Source organism: Rousettus aegyptiacus, unplaced genomic scaffold (assembly GCF_014176215.1).
Source record: "Rousettus aegyptiacus isolate mRouAeg1 unplaced genomic scaffold, mRouAeg1.p scaffold_m13_p_2, whole genome shotgun sequence".
NCBI classification, from domain to species: Eukaryota; Metazoa; Chordata; class Mammalia; order Chiroptera; family Pteropodidae; genus Rousettus; species Rousettus aegyptiacus.
Genome location: NW_023416295.1, coordinates 47909191 through 47923165, shown reverse-complemented (window position 1 = coordinate 47923165; position 13975 = coordinate 47909191). Strand labels below are relative to the sequence as shown.

The following is a 13975-nucleotide window of genomic DNA, read 5'->3' as shown; positions in this document are numbered from 1 at the left end:
TGAACTTAGTTAGATGGGTAGGCAGAAAACTTGGGCAAAAGAGCTGGTGGTAGCAGATGGAAAAAGAGAACACAGATAGCTAAATCGCTGGAGCCTAATGAAGAAAGAAAATTGGTAAATGAAAAGATTGTGTAGGACCAGAAGTTCCTCTAGAGGTTTAATTGCCTACCAATGATCTCACAGCCTACTGTCTGTCTATATTGGTGATGGTAGTCAAAACGGTTTAATTTAGCCACTGTCCAGAAAAGTATTATGTGAGTCATGAATGTAATTTAAAATTTTCTAGTATGATGGTAAAAAAAAAAAGTGAAAACCAGTGAAATTAATTTTTAAAATACATCTTATTTAATTTCAATATACTCCAAATAATATTTTAACATGTAATTCAATATAAAATGATTAAATAATATATTTAACCTTTTTTTGTATTAAGTTTTCAAAATGGTTCAAACTAACTAGGTATTAAGAGTTCAACAACCACGTGGCTAGTGGCTACCATATTGCACAGTGCAGGACTAGTTAATAAAAGGTCAATCTATTTCCTTTGAAAATTGATAATCTGTTGCAATAAAAACATAAAAAGCCCATGAACCACTTTCCCAGCCCTAGAGACTATGCTCCCAAAGGAGTCAGAAAATAGTTTAGTCTGCAGATATCATGCCAAACTTCACATCTTCAGCCCTGACCTCTCTCCCTCTTCCCTCTTCTCAGCAGCAGAGTCTGTATTTTGGACATTTTTACCAGAATGTTCAGCTCCCGAAGGCCTATTAAAAATATCTAAAACTAAATTCACCGTCTTTCTTCCAAAATAAAAAATCAATTTACCTCTTGATTTTCCTATTTCTATCAGTCATCTAAGATCAAAACTTCAGAGTCAAATGCTTCTTTTTCCTTTATTCTACAAAAGCACTGTTATATTTATTCTTCCTTTGAAAGCTCTCTCTCACTGGCCCTTTCCTGCTTCTAGTTCTACCTGCTGATTTATCCAGTATAGTGCTATCAAATATATATATTTAATACACTACATATAATGTCATTTCTCTTCAGTGGCTCTATAATGCCTTACATTTCGGGTGTGAATTCAGGTCCCCGCACAGTCATGCTCCACCCCACTTGACCTGTATCCTTCCAACCTTGTTCACCAACCTCCTGGAAGAGCCTTTATTTTAGGCAAACTATCCCAATCACTATCTCCTAAATATGGCTTATACTTTCTATTTCTGTGTTTGGTGACTTTCTAAACACCTAGAATGCCCTTAGTCCAGCTTTACCTAGCCAAATCATTATTCCACAAATATAGGCAGTGTACTAGGTACTGAAGACAGAATTAAAAATACTAGTGTGGTCTCAGTTTCCCCACTTAAATCTTTTTTTTACATGTCAATTATGCCTCAATAGAGTTTAAATTAAAAACAAAAACAAAACAAAAAGGAAAGAAATCTTCCTATGACCAAACAGAAGTAAGTGGTTTTTCATTATTGAGTTGTTCATATAAGGCATACAGCCTACATGACTTGTAAGAACACACTGGGCCCTTACAGTTTGCTGCCTTAAATTACTAATTATCAAAATTTCCTACAAATATTCATCTATCTTCCCAAATAGAGGATGGATTTCCTGAAAGCATGGACTAGGGTCTTACCAATGTGTTCTCCCTGGTATTCGTAAGCAGCAAGTACTGAATACAAATTTACTGATTGACAAGTACTTGGAAAAGAGAAAGGCCCTGTGGGGCAGAAGGAAGAGTCTACATAGAAAAGAGCCACCCCCTAAGCCGCCCCCCGACCCACCACTGGCAATATGCTGGCAAATCCGGATCAAAGGTGAGCAGGGAGAACCTGCAAGAACCCCAAAGCTGACAAAAGCACATGGGAAGTTTTACTTTTCCAATTCCATTGGCAAAGAAATTCAGAATCAGCAACTCTTAAGTTAGGATCATTAGACTCAACAATATAAGTTAAGTGACCAGCTTTAAAAATCCTTTCTTGGCATGGAATGAAAATAATACCACTGGTGAGGTTTAATATACATATAATATTAGACCTAAGAAGATAACTCACCACATGTTGTGCTCAAAAACTTTGGCTGGGTCAGTTAAAATTCTTGATCCCAGAGGGGCCACGGGATGACAACCACTCTGGCATCTTTGTGGCATCTTTCCTATTCTTAGACAGGAAATAGAATTTTTCCAAATCCCATTCATCTTAATCGGTACCTGGAAAATTATAAATAATTAATTAGTCAACAGGGATTAAACAGTGTATTGTTTATCTAATAGCTAAAAACTGGTCCAAAAAGTTTACAACCTGAGAAAGGATATGAAAACTAAAGATTTTTAAGTGAAATATGGGCATGATAGCTTCTGTCCTGAAATATTTTCAAACCAGGAGGAGGGAAAAGAATATTTAGAGTGTGTGACATTGGCTGGCATTCTTTGTAAGTCATAGCCTTGACCAACTTTGCTTTGTTTGGTATTTGCTTATTTAATTTTTAGCACTTGGCCAAAGCATATTATGTCCAGAATTTGGATTTTGTGTACTAAAAATTTTCTTAAGTGATTTCATTATTTTGTTTTGAGAATTCTAGGCAAACATATTTCTAGGGAATATTTCGTGACACCCCCAGACCAAAAACCGAAGTATAGCAGAATAAGAAAATAAACCTAGTAAATCTCATTTCCCGGAATAGTGAGTAATACATTTGCAAAATAGATTTCCCTATACAAAACACATGCTTTAATCCTGGCTCAAGAGGAGAATTATCAGTTGATATGACAAATCTATCCTCGTTTCTGGAAGAATAACATTTAAACATTTAAATAGTATTTCATTTTAATTATGTATTGGCGAATATATCAGTTTAAAATGTTTATGGAAAAGTATCAAAAAGAAGCTCTAAAGAGCTTTTCCCAACAAGAATCCATTGCAATACTGCTCAGCATTTCACCCTGTTCAGTTGATCATCACAACATTCAGTCTAATGCTGCATGCTGTCAGGTGGAAACAGATGCTATAAGGTGTGTGTACATAATACACATTAGAGACTATCCAAGGTGCTATTACGCATAAAAATGACATGTATTGCATCCTTTACCATCTTATTGAAAGTCAATAGGTTTTAAGAGTATGAATTTCAAAATTCACTGCAAATGTCAAAAACATCTCATTGTGCTTTTAAACATAAAATTTACGGTTCTCCTTTTGGGGGTGGGGGGTGGGGAAGGCTTAGTTATATACACCAAAAAGACTGTAATGGTTCCATTCGAATGTGACTAACAGTGATGAGAAATGAAACATTCAATAGCTAGTGCTGATCTCCTGTTTCTTGTTTGTTTTTCCTTTTCGACTAAATGCAAGCTCTTTGGTGGAGGCAAATGAAATGAAATGCTCCGCCCACCACTACCTTTCCTCTGATGTGCCTTTGTTCTTTTTTTCTGCCAGTGTGCCACGTAAGGCTAACAAAACCCTACCTGCACAATTATTTTTAGAGTTCTCTTCCTGTACTGAGTACTACTCATAAAATCTTCTGTATGCTAAAAAGCAGAAACCGATTACACCTAGAAAGAGAGGCAATTCATGCTCAAAAGTATAAAACAATGTACACGTATTCCACCCAGGAAAGTCAAATCAAAATGAAATTTCAATATTTCAAATAATCATGTGATACTTATCTATATCTTTATATAGAAGAGGAAGAGAGAAAAAATATGAGTTTCTCTCACTATAAATGACCAAAAACCTCTATAGACAGTTGGAAACAAAAAGTCACAACCAGACTGGATATTAGGCAATTCACAGAAATGTCAGAGAACTGTGTGCCTTGTAGGCTGCTAGCCCATAAAGTGTAGTGTGGCCAGGGCCTAAACATGTGGCAGTTTGTCTTGCTTAACTAGCTATTTTTCTAATTAACCACACAAGCATCTTTATCTATTTATTTATTATCTATAACAGTCACACACAGCCTTGCATGGCTTTTTTTATATTTTATTAGATTTATATAATAAATATAAGAGATAAATACATAATATAATTACATAAATGCCTTCTCAACAAAATTGTAAGCTAAGGGCAGCATGAAGTGGTCGTGAATTAACTGCCTGATTATACAAAATGATAGCTGTCTGACATAAACTTAATAGGAAGGAAGTCACTTCATATTTTCCGGGGTGGCTCCTAAGATCCTTACAGTGTGGAAGAAGGAAGTGACAGAAAAGTGTGACAGTATACAGGCAGCTGTCCAGTTATAGTGACTACGCTGATCAACAAACATGGGCTCCATGTTATGACTGTCATGTTAGCTTAATGTTTACCAGGTCATGGTTCCATTTTGTGATGGGAAAAGAAGGGCAGGGTCAATCCCAAACAGAATGCCACTGGAGAAAGTTGGTTTCTGCTATTAGAGTGTCCCATTCTCTTTATGTACCCTCTCTTAATTATCTTTTGGTATAACCTAATTTGAATATAGGTTTTACTAAGATATTATTTCCATAATAAAACTGTATGGGTAAGTAGTATTTTTATTTGAAATAACACAGAAAGGTATAGCTAAAAATATTCCATTCACCCAAAAGAACACAGGAAAGGAAAAACAGAGGAAATAAAAACAGATGGGACAATTAGAAACCAAATGAATATTTAAGCCCAACCACATTAATAATTACATTCAATGTAAATGGACTCCAATTAAAAGACACAGATTGTCAATTTGTATTTAAAAAAGCAAGACACAACCATAGCCTGTCTATAAGAGAAGTACTTTAAAGATACAAATAGATTAAAATTTTAAAAAGAGATAGCATGCAAACACTGCATAAAAAAATTGGAGGAGCTATATCAATAGATAAAGTAGACTTTTAAAAAAGACTATTACAGAGATAAAATAGGATATTTAGCAATGATTGGCCAATTTCTCAAGACTTCCCAATCCTAAATGTGCATATACTTAATAACAGGGCTTTAAAATACATGAAGCAAAAATGGACAGAACTTCTTAAGACGAGAAATTAACATATCCACAGTAATATTTTGAGATTTTAATACCCTTCTCTCAGCAATAAATAGAATACACTCAGAAACTGTCAAAAAATCAATACAGATATAAAAGATTTTAACATTATCAACTTTACCTAAATGACACTTATAGAAAGAACATTATACCTAATAATAGCAAAAAACACGTTCTTTTCAAGTGAACATCTAATATTTACCAAGGTAGACCATATATGCTAAGCTATAAAATAAGTCTCAATGAAATTCCAAAGTATTAAAATCATATAGAGTATGACTTCTGAACATAATATTAAATGTTGATATCATTTTCTTGAAGTATACTCTAATATTAATATAACCCCATCAACTATCTTATGTATTATTGTGTATGGTATGTATTTTTTAAAAATGTATTTGTGTGTTTGCATTTAAACTGCTTCTCTTATAGGAGTGTATTACTGATTTTTGATTTTTTTATCCAAACAAAATAATAATAACATATATCTAGAAAAATCTCCAAATATTTAGAAATTAAGCAACATACTTCAGAATAACCTATGGGTCAAATTTTACATGAGCTGGTAAATGTTAAGGAAAATAAGAAAATATGTCAAAATTTATGGGCTGTAGCAAAAGCAATGTATAGAGAAAGATTTATAGTTTTAAATTCTTCTATTAAAAAGGAAGAAAGGTCTCAATGTTCTCAGCTTCAGTCTTAAGAAGCTATAAAAATAGTAAATTATATGTAAAGTAAGTAGAAAGAAGGAAATAAAAATAAAAACAGAAATTAATGAAATAGAAAATGAACCAAATAGGGAAAACTAAAGTCAAAAATTGGTTCTTTAAGAAGATTACTAAAACCAGTAAACTTCTGGCAAAACTGATCTCAAACATTTGTGTTTCAGAAAGCACAAATTTTTAATGACAGGAATAAAAGAGAGATCACCACAGATCCTATAGATGTTGAAAAGCGAACAAGGAAATATTATGAACAATTTTACTCCATTTATTAGATGGATAGATGCCTTTAAAAACATAATTTACCAATAATAACAACACAGCACAAGAAAAATCTAAATAGCCTAAATTTATTGTATTAATTAAATTTACAATTAACAGTAAAATAAACATCACATCCATTAGAATGGCTATTATAAAATATAATACAAAACAAAACGAAACAAAAAATAACTGTTGGGGTGGAGAAATTGGAACTTTTGTGCACTGCTGGTGGGAGAATGATGCAGCTGCTATGAAAAACAGTATGGGAATTCCTCAAAATAGTTAACATGGAATTGCCATATGATCCAGTAATTCTATTTCTAGAGAAGAAGTGAAAGCAGAGACTAGAAGAGATATTTGTACACCATGTTTACAGCAGCATTATTCACACAGACAAAAGGTGAAAATGATCTAAGTGACCATTAAAAGATGAACAAATAAACAAAAGATGATATATACATAAAATGAATGTTATTCAGCCTTTAAAAAGAAAGGAATTTTGAAACATGCTACAACATGTGTAAGCCTTAAAGATATTATGCTAAGTGAAATAAGCTAGTCACAAAAGGACAAATGTGTATCATACTTCTTATATGAAGTTCCTAGAGAGGTCAAAAATGCATAGAGACAGAAAGTAGATGGCGTTTGTCAGGGGCTAGTGGGAAGAGGAGAGTAGGGAGTTAAGTGTTTAATGAGTTAGGGATGATGAAAAATTTCTGGAGATAGATGGCTGTGATGTTTTCATAACAATGTGAATATACTTAATGACACTGAAATGCACACTTTAAAAAGATTAAAATAGTGAATTTTATGTATATTTTATAAAATAAAAAACAAACACCCACCCCCCCTTGTAAAAAAAAAAAAAATCACCTTCCTACGAAGCAAACTGTAGGCCCTGATGGCTTCACAAGTAAATAGCAAACGTTTAAGGATAAAATAACACCAATCTTACACAGACTCTTTTAGAAAATAGAGAACACTTCTCAATTTGTTTTATGAGGCCAGTATAATCCAGAGACACAGTAAAGTTGTATGAAATAAAAGTCTGAATATTGGTTACATTGTTACAATGAAGTTTTCCCAGACTTAGTGCTTCACATTATATATAGTTTCAAGTTATCAAGTGTTTGTCAGGAATAAAACTTGAAGATTTTTAAAGGGAGAAACCTGGGTAAGAGTTTTCTAAGCATGTCTTGGTGTGCTTTAATTGCTAAGGCTGCTATTTAGTTTGATTTATTCCAATTCATAACAGAGAAGTATGAAGGCAACAAGAACCTCCACAAATCTTTGTTAGGTGTTTGAGTTATTATTTACTGTTAGAAGCACCTGAAAAAGTTTGTGGTCCTGACCTTTCAGTTAATTTAGTTTGAACTAATTGTGCCATATCAAATTATAGTCCATATAATCAAGTGGTATTTCTTTTACTTTCTTTGCCTATAGATTCCCACTTTCAGCTCACTATCCTATGATGATTCTTCTCAAGTCCTGTCAAGATCAAAATGAAACAGAATGAGAATGACTTTGGGGCCATGGCCTTCTGAGACCTTAACACCAAGACTCAGTCATGAGCAGCCAATTGGCTAAAGCAATCACTAAGGAATAGATCCAGGAAATAACTGAAGCTCATTTAAGTATCAGAGTAACAGAATTTCATTATAAATAGCATTTATTATGCTATCAAGTATCCAGAGGTACGCCATGAAGTGTTGACATACTTCCTGCCAGCTCTAGTGTAGGTGTGTGCTTATTTTAGAATGCAAGGAAAAGAACAAATGTATAAAATGACTTGGGTCCTGCATATAGTATGACAAGCCAAGAAGATGGCTTTAAAACTTAGCAGCCTTCTGGGCCTACCACTACCACCACATTGTGCTTGTAGCAAAAGTATAGACATTGGATAGAAGGACGACATGTGGAGAAGAAATCTCTGCCCCATCTCCAAATCTGGGCAAGATGTTTTGCCTTCCACTAAAATGGAGCCCTTTTCTCAATGATTCACACATCTGTCTTACTATACCAACAAACTAGAACATATTCTACAAGAATAGGTAAAATGTATATATAAGGACATTTCACGTTACACGAGTGTTTCTTAAATAACTGCACATTTTATTTTGGTAGAGCAATAGTTTTAAGTACTTTTTAAGTAAAAAGGATGATTTTAATAAAATCATACCATATTTTGCAAATTAAAGAAAACCTTTGAAGAAGTAAAGCCCAATCCCAAATTATTTTTATGTAAATCTGATTTTTTTTAAAAAAATAAGTAGTTACCATATGTAAGGCTCTGTTCTAAGCACTTGACATGTATTATCTTATTTAACTTATATTTCCCTGTGAAGAGGTACTATTTGTATACCCATATTACAGAGGAAAAACTCCAACCAATGAAGCAACATGCTTAACGTCACCCAACCAATAACTGATGGAGCTTCAGTTTGAACCCAAACAGTCTAACTGGAGAGACCATGTCCTACTAATGTTTTAAAACATCTTTGTTAATCATATACATACAATTTACCTGTTTGCACTCTACTTTTGTACACTATACATGCAAGAAGGACCACATACTGATTCGCCAGTTTGTACTGGAGTTGCTAATATGTTGTAACTGATTTAAGAAGGCTTAGAATTCCTCCTCTCCCTTCATATTTCTCAATTCTGTTTCTTCTCTTGGGCCTTAATCACATAGCAAGAAATGCCACTGCAAGACACCAGTCCCGAGATTTAGGACAGCATAGTTATTCTTTCCAGTACTCAAATCTCACAGTACAAGCAAAGCACTCTTGCATCATGGTAAATAATGCAACATTTTAACACTCAATTCTTTTCATCTGGTTTACTTTTACACAACTAAGAAGTAGAGGCAAAGAAGGACTTTTTTCCCTTGGTGTTAAAGCTTGATCCTAAGATTGTATTCTCATATCTCAACACTACTAGCAGAGCATCTAAGAACTAGAGCAAATAGTACTGGCTGGCTGTGTGAATCTATAAAGATTATCCTTGGAGCACTTAGTTGCCTCTGAGCAAAAACTATTTGTAAGGCTCCCCAAAATGATTCCTAGTTGTCTCAGTTCACTGAAATCTCAGGGGGAAGAAAAAAACTGTTGTTAATCATACACTAAATGCCTGTCCTCCATTTAAAAGTTAACTCTTCTTCGATGTTTCCTAGGTTCTGAGCATTCTTTAACTAAATAAATTAGTGAGACATTCATGTTTTACCTTTGTAACTGTGTAGCTTTTCTTCTCACTGGGGAAGCTTGTACAAAGGTTTCATTCAGAGGAACAAGCCTCATCTAGATAAAGCTGCACTAACATTACCAGAGAGGCTAGCATTAATGAGAGCAAATTAAAGTGCTACTGTTGTACTGTGTTGGATAGCAAAAGCTAACAGGTAAGAAACACTTAAGTATCAACTACACTGCAGTGAAAACTGAACTTCAATTAACCCTGGCAATTTCAATGAACTCCAAGGGTGACCATCATCTCAGGCCAACATCTCAGGCAACTCATACATCTTGTTTTAATCTTTCTTTGGATGATTATAATTTCAGGGTATAAATAAGGTTATTAGCAAGAACAGAAAACAATAGTAATTACAGTAAGTATTTACAGAGTGCTTTGATCGCACTATGACGTTAGTCACTCTGCAGCTCCAACATGGGAATCTCATGCTCAGTTTGCTCTCCGTGACCACCTTAAAGGCAGCTAGCTGTCCCACGTACTTGCATAGAAAGAGGCTACTGGGACTCACAAATCAAAAGAACCTGTGTGTTGGTGGTCAATACCCTGTTTATAATGAGTGCTACAATTTAGTTTTGGTAAAACATCAGCAGTCACATTATAATGCTGTTAATTTGAATTTTATTGGCTTTGTGGTTGTAGCTCTCTACTTAGTTTGACTTTGTAGTTGAATAAGAGCTCTCTGTACAAGGAGCTTATACCTGGATTTATGTAACAATATACTAAAGGTATTTTAAGTCAACCCAGGGGTCTGAGAATTTTTTTCTTTAAATGCACGTTTACAAATTTTTTTACATTGAGAAATATAATATTAGAAGATTCTGTTCCAGAGCATTCTACTCTTACTCTTTAATAGCAGAAATACCCCCAAGAAGGGCAGAATCACCTCAATTCTCCTAGGAAAGCAATTTTAGGTGAAGAGGTGAAGAATTTGAACTATGTTGAACCCAGGCTCTGCCACTTTCTGCCATATAACCTCTCACATGATATTTTGTTAACCTCAATTTCCTCAATAAAATGTGGCTAATATGATTATTTCAAAATACAGGAAGGTTATAGGAGGCAATCTATGTGGCATATTTGAAGCATAGTGCTGGGTGCATGGTTAAGTGCTTCAATAAACTAGCTGATATTATTGTTATCATGAGTCTGTCTCTTCTTACAATTTCCACATGGCTTCATGAATACCACAAGATCAAGCCTTCTACTATGCTTTTAGTTTAAACTCCCCTAAGCAGTCCAAACTTTCCAAAGGTGAAAGACTAATTTACCAATGAAGTGGGGTTAGTACAGTAGCAAGTGCTAAATATAATAATATTTAGAATATAAAAGACTTCAAGTTCAAGTCCTGGCTTAGTTATCTACTAATCATGATTTTGGGGAAAGTCATTTACTTTGCCTGAGCCTCTAGGCTCATCTGTAAAATGGAAATAACTCCCAAGTTGCAAAGTACAAAGAACATTATCAACTAAATAGTTTCACAACTATTAATTCAAATTATTTTTCAATGAATTCCAGAAACATTTCCAAAAGGCACCCCTTAAAGTTTAAAAAGAAAAAAAACACACACACAAAAATTAATAATTAGACACACCATCTCTACTTCTCACTGTCGAATAATCAGGTGTTGAGGTGGCCAATTAGGATAAAAAGGCAAACTGCAAATAATAATAAAAACTTTATTTACTGTAACAGTGTAAGCAAGAGACTAAAAGAGGCACCAGCTCACCAGTGTTCCATTTCTCCCTGTGGAATGACACCAGGTAAGGATCAAGAAGATGCAAATACAGAAAGAGGGAATTATCTCACTGCCCAGGAGCCCGGAATAAAGGGCTCCTGCCTTTTCATGGACTCGTGGACCTGGGTATGAAGAAAGGGTAAGAGCGAAGAGTTGAATGGTACTGAGCCCAAATGGAGAAGGTGTCTATACAGAGGTTCCCCAATAAAGAATCCTCTGAATTCAGGCATGTGGGCTAGGAATTGTCAAATGACAAAACTAAAACAATGATGTAACAAGTTTGATGTCCTTTACTCAAGGGAAACCAATCCGTGGATTGGAAGTGTCGATGTAAGAGACATACAAACTATCAGAAAGAGCTAGGTAGTATCACTGTGTGTTCTGTTTCCCTCCCACTTTGAGCTAAATATTAATAAATATCATACACATACTTTTCCAAAAAAAAGAAAAAAAAAAGAAAAAAAAATCATCCAAACCTGTGGAGAATTTTTATGAGTTTATTTGAGCCCAACTGATGATATACGCTGGGGAGCAAGATCTCAAATATTATGGAAAATAACAGTTTTGCAGTTTCTTTTATGAATTTGACATTAAGGAGGGAATGTAAGGAAGAGTACATGAAGGTGGAGCGGGGAGGGGCGCGCAGTGGGGGGAGAAGCAAGGTGAGGATTGGTTTACAAAATAGTTAAGATTATGTATTCTCCAGAGGGTTAATACCCTCTTCGAGGGGTATTACTTTTAGTATTTCAAAGGTGTGTTAACCTAGATGCACAAGAACAATGCACAGGTTTGGCTTAAAACCTTTCACTAAAGAAAGTACAGGCCTGGGGCGTGACAATCCACCATGACCTGCTCAGTTAGGAATTTATTATCAGATCACTCTGTGATGTTACTTTCCATTTAACCCCTTTTTTTTGTCCACAGGGAAGTTCAGTGCCTCACAAGCAGTGGAACAATCTTCCCAAGGGATTTGGGGCAAGAGCAAGAGTTTTATAAAGCCTTAGAAGAGGCAATGAAAAAACAGGGCATAATTGGCTAGGAAGGCAGAGATTTCCTTATAAAGCTAGTGGGTTCTATTTTCTAGGATAAGGTAAGCTAGCTAATGCTGAGTTAGAGGACTGTGATTGGTATACATTAGATTTCTTCGACTGGTGTTTCCTGAAGGTGAAAGCTGGGCTGGGCCACTGTGGCAACCATCATTTTGTGAGTTCTGATATATGAATTAACTTTATCAGAAGGCCCACATGGCTGCCCATGGGGGCCTTGACTGCAATCCCTCCAGAAAACTGAAATGAACTGGCTGTATACCAATTCTGGTGTGGGGAATGGCAGCTTCTCCCCACAGGCCTTCCAGGAAAAAGTCTTGTAATTGCCTATGGTCAGGCCTGAAAGATCACAAATAGGTGTCTGACCTGGAGCCTGACACCTCACCCAAAGAAAAAAAGAATACAAGCATTCTTAACCCAACACATAATAAACCTTATTCCGAGAAATCATATAAACTAAAAAACCAATAAATTTAATGCGGATGAAGAAGGGGTTCTATGGAAAGTAACCTCACAGGGTGATCTGATCATAAATTCCTAGGTGGGCAGGTCATGGTGGGTAATCATACCCCAGGCCTGTACTTCTTTACTGAAAGCTTTTTAAGCCAGTCCTGTTCACTGTTCTTGTGCACTTAGGTTAACATACCTTTGAAATGCCAGAAGTAATACCCATCAAAGGCATAACCACCCCCACAAGACAGCACATAATCTTAACTACCCTGTAATACAATCCCTACCTTTCGTTTTCCCACCTCCTTGTAATCTTCCTTATGTTCCCTCCTTAACACCAACTGCATAAAAGTTGCTGCAAAACTGTTAATCTCCAAAGCATTTGAAATCTTGCTTCCTGGCAATTGTCATCAGTTTTCGTTTAAATAAACTTATAAAAATTCTTTACAGGCTTGGACATTTCTTACCTCAACATTAACAATGATTTCTTATAAAGCCCATGACTAATGTCACAGCAAGTTGCTCAAGAATAATTAAGAACATTAATTATATTCTTAACCTCTAAGGACCATATCATGTAGAGAAACCTTAGTAATCTTCAATCTATGAAAGCTCTTATTTCTAAGATCATTTGTAAGTTGGTTAAGAGCTCAGAACCACATTTTTATAGGAATATTTTAAATGGTAATTAAGATACAAAGCTAGTCCACACATTTTTAAAAATCCATAATGTGAAAAGAAATTTGTTTATTTTAAATGGTCTTAGAAAACTAGCAAGTTCCGTTTTCTCAAACACTGAAATACTGCCAATTCATACTGCTTGGGGGCAACTTGAGTCTTATTTAACACAAAAACAATCTAATTAAATATTGATTCTTTTAAAACAAAAACAAAAACCCCCATAATACCTGTCAGCCATCTTTTGCCACCTGATAACATAAGGTGTGTACACAAAGTAATGTTGTTTAACTAAAAACTAGACATGTGTAACAAAATAATTGTCTCTTCAAATAAGTAACCTGAAGAGATTGGTATTTACTCTAATAATAATAAAACATCTTTGAAATTCCATTTTCAGATAATGTCTTCATAACAAGTTTATTGATTCTTTTTCATATCCATGGTGGTAGCAAACTCTTTACTTTAAAATATATACCCTTTGTTGTCTTTAAATTGTTGTTCTTGTTGCCATAAATGTATAGATTCCAAACATAACCAGCCTGGAATACTCATATTCATTGAGAAATAGTTTTTGGTATGTTCTGTTTCCTTAAATAGTCTCAAACAGTTATACCTCATAAATCAAGTTCACATAGTACACACTGTAGTAGCACAAATGATAGTATCTTTTGTGCTTATCCTTTTTTAAGAAGCCAAAACTAACTAGAAATAAGAGCAAGATTTTTTTTTAATTTAAAAATTTTAAAAATATATTGATTGCTAAAAATAGAAAATATATGGGGGAAAAGATCCCTCTTATTATTACAACAAAAATTGATATGAAA

At 34.6% G+C, this 13975-nt stretch overlaps 1 protein-coding gene across 3 annotated transcripts in view; it reads right to left on the bottom strand.

The window, feature by feature from the left end:
• The window catches only part of METTL8 (methyltransferase like 8), a 63354-nt gene that overhangs the window by 38279 nt on the left and 11100 nt on the right, over positions 1-13975 (bottom strand). For 2 of the 3 annotated variants that reach the window (XM_016123883.2, XM_016123882.2), the window contains one exon: positions 2061-2215. In XM_016123883.2, the coding sequence (XP_015979369.2) occupies positions 2061-2203 (143 nt within the window). In that variant the 5' untranslated portion in view covers positions 2204-2215. Of the gene's footprint in view, positions 1-2060; positions 2216-7422; positions 7479-13975 lie in introns of all 3 variants that reach the window. The other variant, XM_036236136.1, reaches the window with a different exon arrangement.